General features: G+C 47.2%; 1 protein-coding gene across 1 annotated transcript; it reads right to left on the bottom strand.

The window, feature by feature from the left end:
* Window positions 1–1464: 1464 nt before the first annotated feature.
* On the bottom strand, window positions 1465–11564 carry RIPPLY3 (ripply transcriptional repressor 3). Its single transcript, XM_072806929.1, has 4 exons — window positions 11418–11564; window positions 10545–10611; window positions 5028–5095; window positions 1465–2598 (listed from the first exon to the last, which is right to left on the bottom strand). The coding sequence occupies exons 1-4, from the start codon at window positions 11501–11503 to the stop codon at window positions 2292–2294; spliced, it is 528 nt and encodes a 175-aa protein (XP_072663030.1). The 5' UTR covers window positions 11504–11564; the 3' UTR covers window positions 1465–2291.
* Window positions 11565–12024: the final 460 nt, after the last annotated feature.

Here is a 12024-nt window from a genome sequence, read left to right as displayed (position 1 = left end):
GCAGCATCATTTACAACAGTCAAGATAGGAAAGCAATACAAGTGTCCATGGATAGATAAATGAATAAAGACACACACAAAAAATGAGATCTTGTCATTAACATAGATGGGCCTCGAGGGTATTATGTTAAGTGAAATAAGTCAGAGAAAGACAAATACCATATGATCTCACTCATATGTGGAATCTCAAAAATGAAACAAATGAACAAACCAAACAGGTTCTTAAATACAGAGAATAAATTGGTGGTTTCCAGATGGGAGGCAGATGGGGGATGGGTGAGCTAGATAAAGGAGATTAAGAGGTACAGATTTCCAGTTATTAAAAAAAAAGAAATAAATAAAAAAGAAAAAAACAAATAGTAATTTGTTTTTTTTTAAGATTGTATTTATTTATTCATAGAGACAGAGAGAGAGAGGCAGAGACACAGGCAGAGGGAGAAGCAGGCTCCATGCAGGGAGCCTAACGTGGGACTCGATCCAGGGTCTCCAGGATCACGCCCTGGGCTGCAGGCGGCACTAAACTGCTGCGCCACTGGGGCTGCCCCAAATAGTAATTTGAAAGGGGTAGAGCAATCTAAGACAATTGACATTAGGTACCTCTGCACAGAGAAAAGGGAAAACAGGAGAGGATGACTTTTACTTTGCAAATGTATACTTTTCTATATTGTTTGGATTGTTAATATATTTGCACATATTACTCCAATTTTTTAATATGAATGGACTCTTTGGACATCGAGATTATAATCCCTTTTGTTTTATACATTTTTTATTCTTAAAAACAATTTATTTTGTTTATTTATTTGAAAGAGTGAGCCATTGAGAAAGAGTGCAAGTGGGGACAAGAGCAGAAGGAGAAGCAGGCTCCCCACTGAGCAGGGAGCCTGATGCCAGGTTCTATCCCAGGACCCCCAAATCATGACCTGAGCTGAAGGCACTTAACCAACTGAGCCACTCAGGTTCCCCCTTAAAAACAATATCATTTGAAGAGCTACATATGAAAACATCCTGACAAACTTTTAAAAACCTTAAAGCAGGCACTAAATAAATCTAAGCTTGTCTTAAACATGGGATGCCTGGCTGGCTCATTCAGTAGAGCACATGTAACTCTTGATCTCAGGGTAGTGAGTTTGAGCCCCACATTGGGTGTAGAGATTACTTTTTTAAAAAATTAAGATTTTATTTGAAAAAAAAAGATTTTATTTATTTGAGACAGAGAAAAAGAAAGCGCGAGAGAGCATGAGCAGTGGGGAGAGGCAGAGGGAGAGAAAGAAGCAGACTCTCCACTGAGCAAGGAGCCCAATGTTGGGGGCTCAATCCTAGGACCCCAAGACCATAACCCAAGCTGAAGGCAGATGCTTAACCAACTAAGCCACCCAGCCGCCCCCAAAAGTAAAATCAAATAAATAAATAAATAAATAAATAAATAAATTTTAAAAATTGCCTTAAAAAAGGTGATTATCAAACATTTTGTTTTTCAAAATATTTATTTCAAGTATAAACTTATATAATGTACTATAGAGAAGAAGACAATCACATGTAAGATAGTTAAGTAATAAACTTGTGGAACATAATCATTTGATCATCAAAATATAAAAAAAGTGAAAATAATTTTATATTAGATCATTTGATTAAAAACAGTGTTATTTTATTCAAGTAATAAGCCCAACCCAGTCCCCAACTAAGAGTTAAAGCTCTTTTCTATCTTCCTACATCCAGTCCTTAGATGAAAATCATAAACTTTTAACCAGAATTGTGCCCTAAAACTTAATTATTTAAAGTTTCTGTTACTCATGGGAATTATTCCATTTTGTTTATTCTTCATAAGTATTTTCAAAATGCCACTAAACAAACACATCATTTGTGTTGGTACAATGATGTAAAAAAAAATGATGTAGTCATTTTTTACAAAAATAGAAATACCTAAATAATGAGTCTGAGGGTAAGTGAGAGGCAGGGGTGGGTTATTTAATTCACATTGGAATAATCTGTCATATGATGGCAGAGCGACCATAGTGAACGTGCTCTGAAAGTTGGTCCCGTCGGATAACAACCCATGTCAACACAAACCTCCTGGTCCTAGAATCCCTCCTCGATGGTATGCATGAGCGCCCTGAAGAGAATCACCAGGAGAAGCAAGCTTAACAAGCTAAGTTCTTGCTGCGAGTGCAATGCTGGCCAGAGACCCCTGTACAGGAGGGGAGTGCAAGGTGTCTTGGCTGAGCTGTCTCCAAGGGTGGATGTGAGCCACGTCTGGTGTCGGAGAGACACCCCATTTATTTGGGCAAAGAATGCTCAGTGCCCCCCCAGAGAGTCACCATGAGGGAGTGGACCCTTACCATCAAGGCCACTGCGTCCTTCAGATCTCCAGCCCGGGTTTGTCAGCTGGCCTCTGCCCTTCCCTCCTGGGCCATTCTCCACCCGACCTTCTGCCTCCTGGCCCTGAAGTTTCAAAGACTGGGTCTCTTCTTCTTGTTCTTCATCGTCTGGATCCGATTCATCGTTGTAGAAGTGAATTGTGGCTTGCACTGGGAAACTGGCCAGCACTTTTTCCCCAGAACTCTGCAGATATTCTTGGCGCTTTGAAATGGGTAAATAAAGTCTAATATTTAAGAAACAAATACACCGTTAATCACCATGAAACGAGCTAAATTCCACCTAGCGGGTCCTTTTCCCCAGAAGCAGCTAGCTCCCAATCTCCCTCCCTGATCTTGCCTTCGCTGCACACACTGTTTTCTAAATCATCAGAACCCAAAACCATGGGCAGGTGGAGAGACCTGGCAAGGAATCCTATACCAGTTCGGAAATGAGCTCTCATCTGAGTGAGCAAATCAATCCAGACCAACACGGGGGAAAGGGAGTGCTTTCAAGAAGGGAAAAGGAAATTAAAACAGTGAGTTTCAAGATGAAGAGTCTCATTTTGATCGAATGGAGAACTTGGCTTATCCTGGAGAATACAGGTCCTACGTAGGTTAGGCTCTCACTCCCTCCAACACCCCCAAGCATGAGGAATGTTGTGACACTTTGGGCTCAGGAAGAAATTTGACTCTGAAACCCCAGTCTAGAAAAGCAGCTAATTTTTCTGTACGTTGCTATGGAGAAGCCATAGGGGTGGGTTCCTGGCTTTGCCAAAACAGCAAACAGTAACCCTATGTGTCTAAAGAAAAGGAAGGAAGGAAGGAAGGACCGGCGGGGAGGGAGGGAAAGAACATAAATATATAAATTCGGAACTCTCAAGATCTTATTTATTTGTTTGTGACAGACACAGAAAGAGAGAGGCAGAGACATAGGAAGAGGGAGAAGCAGGGTCCTTACAGGGAGCCTGATGTGGGACTCGATCCCAGGACCCTGAGATCACGATCTGAGCCACCCAGGCATCCCATAAATTTGGAACTCTAAATCCAGGTTTTGTAGAATTTAGGATTACAGTTATACATAGAAAGTACTTGAACTATCCCTCACTCTCTCCATAACTCCTTATTCTTGTACCTTTTATTCACTAATTTATTTTTTTTAAGTTCATTCATAGCTTTTATTTGTTCAGGAGAGACACAGAGACCCAGGCAGGGGGAGAAGCAGGCCCCATGCAGGGAACCCGACGCGGGACTCGAACCCGGGTCTCCAGGGTCACGCCCTGGGCCGAAGGCGGCGCTAAACCACTGCGCCACCCGGGCTGCCCCACTCACTAATTTATTTGCATTTTTCCCCTGAGGTCTTCTGAGTAACTGAGAGGGATTATCATTTGATCACTATTTACTTGCAAAGCTGATTTCTTTTTCATTTTTTAATTTTTAAGTAATCTTGATGCCCAGTGTGTAGGGCTTGAAACTACAACCCCCAGATTAAGAGTCAGACACTTTATCAACTGAGCCAGCCATGTATCCTTAAAAAAGCTGATTTCCTTGTTTCTTTCTTTAAAAAAAAAAAAAAAAAAAAAAAAAAGATTGTATTTATTTGACAGAGAGAGAGAGAGCACAAGCCGGGGGAGTGGCAGGCAGAGGGAGAGGGAGAAGCAGGCACCCTGCAGAGCAAGGAGTTCAGTATAGGACTGATCCCAGGACCCTAGGATCATGACCTGAGCCGAAGGCAGATGCCTAACCAACTGAGCCACCCAGGCGCCCTGCAAAGCTGATTCCAATTTTCCTCTTTTTGGCTAGAGAAGCAAAGAAAGAGAGAAAATACCCTGCCATAAATAACACACAACAATTTTGAACTGCCAAATATTTTTGAACCTCCAGGGCACATTTGGCAACATCTGGAGACATTTTTGGTTGCCACAACTGAGAAGCTACTAGCATGTAAAGGGCAGAGGCCAGAGATGCTGGCCTAAAATGGATGAAATGTGAGAGGGATACAGAGTATGGCCCTGACCACCACCGAGACCACGGGAGAACCAACCACCCAATCCCTCATTCGATCACACATATGTTTTGAAGGTTTACTTTGCTCTAGACAATATACTAACTGATATCCTGGGAGAGAAATGGAAATGTCCTTAAATATTATAAATGCAGATATGCATTTATAATTCATATTCAATTAAAATTAACACAAGACATAATATGTAATGAAAGGTGCAAACAGAAGACATCAAGGAAAGAGGTCAATCCAATTTGCAACTGGAATGCTGAATGAATGAATAAATGAATGAATGAATGAATGGATTTCAGAAATCCAACAAAACAGTCTTGAAGTTCCTTGGGATAATAACTAAATATTAGAGAATATACTGAATTATTTCCCACTTTGTTGAGAATGTATACAGTTGAAGACACTCAAGTGTCCTTATGCTTTTTTTTTTTTAAGATTTTATTTATTTATTCATGAGAGACACACAGAGAGACAGACGCAGAGACACAGGCAGAGGGAGAAGCAGGCTCCATGGAGGGAGCCTGATGTGGTATTCGATCCCGGGCCTCCAAGATCAGGCCCCGGGCTGAAGGCGGCGCTAAACTGCTGAGCCACCTGGGCTGCCCCCTTATGCTTCTATCAAAAGGAAATCACTGATTTCCTACTGGGAAGTCACATTACCTTACAGGATGCTGAAACCCAAAGGCCCCCTTCGATCCAGGACTTTCTCGGTCACCTCCAGGGTCGAGCTGTAAAGACAGACACATAGGAACACAGACATAGTCAAGCACCTCTGAGATAGCATACTGAAATTCTAAAAAATAAAATCTAAGTAGTCTGCACTTCTTAGTATCAATACCAGTTTTATTTTATTTTTAAAAATATTTAGTTATTTATTTATTCATGAGAGACACGGAGAGAGAGGCAGAGACACAGGCAGAGGGAGAAGCAGGTTCCATGTAGGGAGCCTGATGTGGGACTCGATCCCAGGACCCCGGGATCTCGCCCTGAGCCGAAGGCAGATGCTCGACCACTGAGTCACCCAGGTATCCCTCAATACCAGTTTTAGAGACAGTTTAAACACCTTCACAGGATTTGATAAGCCCCCTCTCTCTTCCTGTTGTCAGTGATGTCCTGGCCACTGGGATTCAAAGACAGAAAGATGAATCCTTTAGTTGAGGCTTTTAAAATCTAATGGGATGGGGCACCTGGGTGGCTCAGTCACTGAAGCATCTGCCTTTGGCTCAGGTCACAATCCTGGGGTCCTGGAATCGAGTCTCCATTGGGCTCCTTGCTCAGCAAAGAGCCTGCTTCTCCCTCTCCCTCTGCCTGCTGCTTCCCCACTTGTGCTCTCTCTCTCTCTCTGTCAAATGAATAAATAGGATCTTTAAAAAAAATACATCTAATAAGAAAAGACACACACGTAGACACATGACTACACGACAAAGCCTTGTAGGCAAATGACTACACTACAAAGTCTTGTATAGCAAGATGCCAAGAAAAGGTTCATGGAGAAGCCTGGCAGAGATGTCATCAGTATTTGGGTGTGCAAATCAGAGACCATTCCAGAGAGGAGCCTCAAATCCTGAGGGGCTAGACAACAGAGAGCAGAGGTAGGGACGGCTGAGGAGCCCAGCATGGCATGAACAAGAAGCTGTGTTATTTAATGGGCTCCAACAGGAAGCTGGCTCTTGATTACAGGATATTTTTTTTAAGATTTTATTTATTCATGACAGACGAGAGGGGGGGGGGGAGAGAGAGGCAGAGACACAGGCAGAGGGGGAAGCAGGCTCCTTGCATGGATTGAGACGTGGGACTCAATCCCAGGATCACACCCCAGGCCAAAGGTGGCGCCAAACCGCTGGGCCACCGGGGCTGCCCTGATTACAGGATATTTTGAACACCTACTTTGGAGTCTAGGTTTCACTCTGGAGACAGTACTAGAGACCGTTGCTGATTTTTTTTAGGACTTTATTTATTTATTTATTCGTGAGAGGCATACTGAGAGAGGCAGAGACATAGGCAGAGGGAGAAGCAGACTCCCTGTGGGGAGCCCGATGCAGGACTCCATCCCAGGACCCCGGGATCATGACCTGAGCCAAAGGCAAGACGTTCAACCACTAAGCCACCTAGGGGCCCCCTTTGCTGCTCTTTGAGCCTGGAGTTCAACAATCAGATCTGTATTTTAAGGAGAATGGTGGCCCGTGGGAGCAGTGCACAGCCTAGATTGCAGAGATAAGGGCTCCGGGGCACCCAGCAAGAAGGGACAGACATTTGACCAGTGGCAGGAAAGGAAAGATGAATGCCAAGGGCACTTCAGTAGTATAAAAAAAACAAAAACAAAAAAACACTTAGCCATTTTACATCAAGAGTGGAGGAAAGAGAAGCCAGTCTGAGCAACTAAGGGCAACACTGATGGAGAAAAGACACAGACAAGGGAGAGAGCGAGCCAGGTTGTGCATGCTGTGACCAGCATAGGCCTCAGGGAGGTGAAGGGACAGTCACACTACCTGTCCCGGGCTGATCCCCCTTCTGCCCAAATTCGTGAGGCCCTGAATCTCAATGAACTTGGCCTGAACTGTAGCCAGAGTATCTGAGCGGCTGAGAAGCTGGAAATTGCCATTTGATCTCAGAGCTCTCTGAAAGTTTTAGTGACTATAGAAAGCGCCGAGTGGGGCATCTCGGGACAGTGCATCCGGGGACAGCTTGGAAATGGGCTGGGGCAACGGATCAGAATCCCCAGCCCTTGGGTTGCATGGAGTTTAGCGTGAACCAGACAAGGAGTGAGACAAAAGCTGTAGAGTACAAGGAAGGACTGTGAGGCTTCTTTGCCACCAACGATCATCACATCCATTCCATCCTGCAATGACAGGTGTGTGGCCTTTGTGAACAAATGTCATTATATTTTATCAATCATAGTTTTTACAATATGCTGTGGCAAAGAGAAGTTGGGGAAAGAAAATGAGGTTCTTTGAACAGTATCGTCTCCAAAATGAAGTTCACTTTTTATTTTTTTATTTTTAAAAGATTTTATTTATTTATTCATGAGATATACAGAGAGAGAGAGAGAGAGAGAGGCAGAGACACAGGCAGAGGAAGAAGCTGTATGGAGCCTGACATGGGACTCGATCCCGGGTCTCCAGGATCAGGCCCTAGGCTGAAGGTGGCACTAAACCACTGAGCCACCTGGGCTGCCCTGAAGTTCACTTTTTTAAAAAAATATTTACTTATTTATTTGAGAGAGAGAGAGAACAGAGAGGAAGAGAGAGAGGGAGAAGCAGACTCCTGGTGGAGCAGGGAGCCCAATGGGTCCTCGATCCCAGGACTCTGGGACAACGACCTGAGCCAAAGGTAGATGCTCAACCACTGAACCACCCAGGTGCCCCGAAGTTCGCTTTTTGAGGACTCCAGAGAATCACGTTTGTGTTAGGCTCTGTAATTATAAAATACGTCTAAAGCTCATTACCACAGTAAGCAATCCTGGGCTGTCAGAGGCCATTTTACACCCTGTGATGGGAGAGCATCTAACGCAACGATGCAGTCTTTGGTGGAGGCCAAAAGGTAGTATTAGGAGAGAGAAACAGCTTCCTTTAAGTGAGTAATTCTGTGAAATACAACAGACCAGTAAAAACTGTAAAACTTGATTCCCCAACACGCACAGCCTTAAAAACTTTATGCCACAAATATCTTCTAATTAAAGATCACTTTCTGATGACAGAAACGTCTAAACATTCACACGTCGATAATTCAAGGGGATCAGAAATGTATATAAGGAAAGGGGTGTGTGTGTGTGTGTGTGTGTGTGTGTGTCCTTATGAGTTAAGAGAAGAGATACAAGGGCAACCCGGGTAGCTCAGTGGTTTGGCGCCGCCTGTGGCCCAGGGCATGGTCCTGGAGACCCAGGATCGAGTCCCATGTCAGGCTCCATGCATGGGGCCTGCTTTTCCCTCTGCCTGTGTCTCTGCCTCGCTCTCTCTCTCTCTCAAGAGTAAATAAATAAAATCTTAAAAAAAAAAAAAAAAAGAGAGAGAGAGAAGAGATAGAAGCCGACTTTCATTAGTCTCCGGTTCTCCTCCCCACGCAGCCTGACTCCCATACAGCGATGGCGGGGGAGGCCTGTACAATGGGAGGCTGAACCCATCAGAACAGTCCCTGACCTCTCCTTCCAGGAAATCACCTCCCTTGCAAGGTGGCCAAGTGGCCAGGGAGGAAATGTCACAGAGGTCACCGAAGTCTTAGGCTACCGCTCGTTTTCTCCAGGCAGGAGAGGGAGACAGCTCCCCAAGGGGGGGTAGGGGCTACCGAACGGGTGAGGGTGACTCCGGTGATCAGGGCACAGGGTCTTGAACCCCACACTCAAAATTTCTCAATTTCTCCAGAAATACACAAGAGGGCTCTGCAACCAAGGGCTTCTCCCGCGTTGTCGGGAGAGGGCGCTGTGGAGCAAGAAGCGCGCCCGTCGGTGCCAGGCCGCGCTCCCCGCGCCCGGGGTCGGGAACCGTGTGCGGTACGTGGAACCTGCGGCCGCCGCGGCTGTGCTCTCCGCCTGGCCGGCGGGGCTCTGCAAACAGCTGGCCAGGCAAGCCCCCTCGGCGCACCCCCCAATCCACGGACACAACTGCTTCATCCAGTGTGCCACACGGACCACCAACTAGCAACTTCCTACAGCTGGACACTTTTCTCCAAGTAATCATTTTTCTCACAAATAGCTTTTTTTTTTTACAAATAGCCTTCTCATCATAATCGGAAAAAAACCCCACCTGCATTACAGGCTCTACTATAGTATTTTTATTCTTGCAACAATTGATAGGCTCCATGTACATTTCACTTAACAAAAAATTGGATACTTGTAAACTTCTATAATTTCTCCCTCTCCCAAGAACCTTTTAAATCTTCTGTTTAAAAAAAAAAAAAATCTTATGTTTAAAGCGGCGACCGGGTGGCTCAGTGGTTGATCGTCTGCCTTGGGTTCAGGGCATGATCCCGAGGTCCTGGGATCGAGTCCTACATCAGGCTCCCCGCAGGAAGCCTGTTTCTCCCCCTGCCTATGTCTCTGCCTCTCTGTGTCTCTCATGAATAAATTTTTTTAATAAATTTAAAAAATCTTATGTTAAGAACTTAAGCTTGAATGCAAAAGATGTAGTAACTATTTCCTATTATTTAGATATTGTCTGTAGTTAATAATCTGGGCTACAGAATCATACGCCTCCATTTGATACAGATTGTATTTGTTTCATTTTTTAAATCACAGTAACAGTTAAAATTTCCATTATCCAGGCTTATTGAACAAAGTATCAAAATATCAAAATACAGTCAAAGGTCAGCTTTGGTGCACCTGAGTTTCTTATCATATTACAAATAACTGCACACATAACACGTACCACATGTTAGGGAAACAAAACGCATGGTCTTTCCCAGCCTGATTAGCTCTTCGGCATTATGAAAGCCATCAACTTACATTTTAAGATTTTTTAAAAGGAAAGGTAAAGTCTCTGAAAGCAAGCCATTCCTTCAATAAGTATAAAGCAACTCAATTACCAATGGAGGAAACAAAAGAAGAGTGGTGGAGATTAGTCTTTCCGCACAAAGCCCTCAGCTGGAGTGTATTTGCTCAGACAACATGAACTACCCCAGCAGTGCTTGCAGACTGGGCAAAAGTACTTCACAAAGGGCCAGCTGGTGGGGGCATTTAACCGTACCTTCTGGGTACCCCACACTGGTCTCTGACCCTATTTGCACTGTGGTACCAGCCACCAGTAATGCCACGCTCAGAGAGGGGACCAGGGCTGCCTTCTCCCCTCCTCTCTCTACCTGCTGGTTTGCAGAGGGGAAAACTCAACATAAAAGAAATCTCTCAAAAAAAAAAAAAAAAAAGAAAAGAAAAGAAAAGAAAAGAAAAAGAAAAGAAATAAAAAGAAAAGAAATCTCTCTTACTCTTTTCTAGAACTCTCTTACAATGCCCTTGAAAGAGCTACGCCATAGTGGCTCTGCTTTTCAAGAAAGCAGCAAGCAGGAGCCAGTCTATACATGTGACTCAGGTGGGATCCACAGCGGGCTCACCCAGGCTCCCTCTCCCTTCTCCCCTGCAGTAGGGAACCAAGGGAGGGACAGGCCCAGGGGACCTTCCATGGTCATGTTTGAGTTGTGCCACTTTCGGGCTGAATCGTTTGATAACGACAATGCCCACCTTTACCTTACCGGGCTTCCAGATCTGGTCAGCTCAGCTTCTTGGGGTGTCAGGATCCAAGGTCTCCACGGTGTGGGGCTGGAAAGGCAGGGACCAGAGGTGAACCCCAGCATTTTCTGGTGTCTTTTAGAATCATATCATGAGAGTTAATATTCTTATCAATTCCAATGTTTGCCTGAGAAAGAGTCACTGGAGACCTCAGGAAGTTCTATCTGTGGATAAGCTGGTGCCACTTGTGTTTTTTTTTCCTCCTGCCACTTTCTCAGTCTTCCGCCTTCCCTGGGCTTTGAGAAGTCCCAAATCTGATGCAATTATCAGGGGCCGCAGTAGTTGAGGGATTTCTCTCCCAGCCTGCCTAGATTCTTCAACTGATTCCCCGGCTGCAGCTGGCTACTTTGTTGCTCGTGAATTTCAACCGCACCCCCTCTGGGCCTGAAGGATCCGGACCCTGCGGAGAGGACTCCACGGGGTTCTACGATGCAAAAGAGGGGGAATGGGTTTGTGCTCTCGGGCTGCCTACCCACCCAGCCCCTTCCACGCTTCCCCCGGTGAATCTGATTTTAACTGCACCGTCTGGAAAGGGCTGAGCCCCAAGCGCAGGACAAACAAAACCCGCGCTCAAGAGTGACAGCGCGAGGGGGTCCCCAGCTCCGCTAGCTGGGAGGCCCCGAGGCTTCAGCCTTCCCGGCCCAGGGCGTGTCGGGGCTGCGAAGGGGAGCTTGGGCCGGTTCGCTCGCGGGGCGCCTCCCGGGGCTGCGACGTCGGCCCCGAGCGCGGACACCGGGAGGACCAGGGTTCTGGGGGCTCAGGGCGCTGCAGCGTCCGCTCTGCGCCCCCCGCGCCGCGCGCCTCCGTGCGTCCCGGGGCCGCGGGGACACCCTCACCTCTCGGGGCTCCGGGGACCGTCCGCGGGGCAGTGACAGGCGCGCCCCCGCGCCTCCCGGGCTCCGGCCGCCGCCTCGGGTCTCATGGTGCCCGCGCAGCCCGCGCCTCTGCAGCGGCGCCGGGGCCACGGCCGCGCCTCTAACCGCTCGGGCGAGGGCGCTCACCTACCAGGGCGCGCGGCGCCAGGTTTAAAAACGGGGGCGGGGCGGGAGGGGACGAGGGACGCCAGGGAGGGGAGGGCGCAGGGGAGGCCCCGGGAGGGGACGGGGGAGCCGGAGAGGGGGCGGGGACCACACAGGCTCCCGACCCGGCGCCGGGCGGGGGGAGGGGTGGGGAAGGGAGAGCGGAGGGGGAGACTGGGGGGGGAAGGGAGGGGGTGGGGGGAGAGGGGAGGTGGGAAGGGACGGGGTGGGGGGGAAGGGAGGTGGGAAGGGTGGGGGATAAGGGAGGGGGAAGGGAGGGGGGAGGGGGAAAGGAGGGAGTGGGGGGAGAAGGGACATGGGAAGGGAGGGGAATGGGGAGGGGGGAGAATGGCGGTGGGAGGGAGGGGGAGACTGGAGGGAAGGGAAGGGGTGGGGGGAGAAGAGACGTGAGGAGGGAGGGGGT

Source organism: Canis lupus, chromosome 30, assembly GCF_048164855.1.
Source record: "Canis lupus baileyi chromosome 30, mCanLup2.hap1, whole genome shotgun sequence".
Classification (NCBI taxonomy): Eukaryota; Metazoa; Chordata; class Mammalia; order Carnivora; family Canidae; genus Canis; species Canis lupus.
The sequence above is the reverse complement of the archived record's forward strand: the minus strand, read 5'-3'. Positions and strand labels throughout refer to the sequence as shown.

What these genes read in the sequence shown, in the direction of transcription:
- RIPPLY3 (XM_072806929.1), bottom strand. Translation starts at nt 11,503, where the DNA reads ATGAGACCCGAGGCGGCGGCCGGAGCCCGGGAGGCGCGGGGGCGCGCC. An exon ending in TGACCAGATCTGGAAGCCCG is followed by an intron (nt 5,096 to 10,544) that starts GTAAGGTAAAGG and finishes CTGTCTTTACAG; the next exon opens with CTCGACCCTGGAGGTGACCG. An exon ending in GGGTTTCAGCATCCTGTAAG is followed by an intron (nt 2,599 to 5,027) that starts GTAATGTGACTT and finishes CTTAAATATTAG; the next exon opens with ACTTTATTTACCCATTTCAA.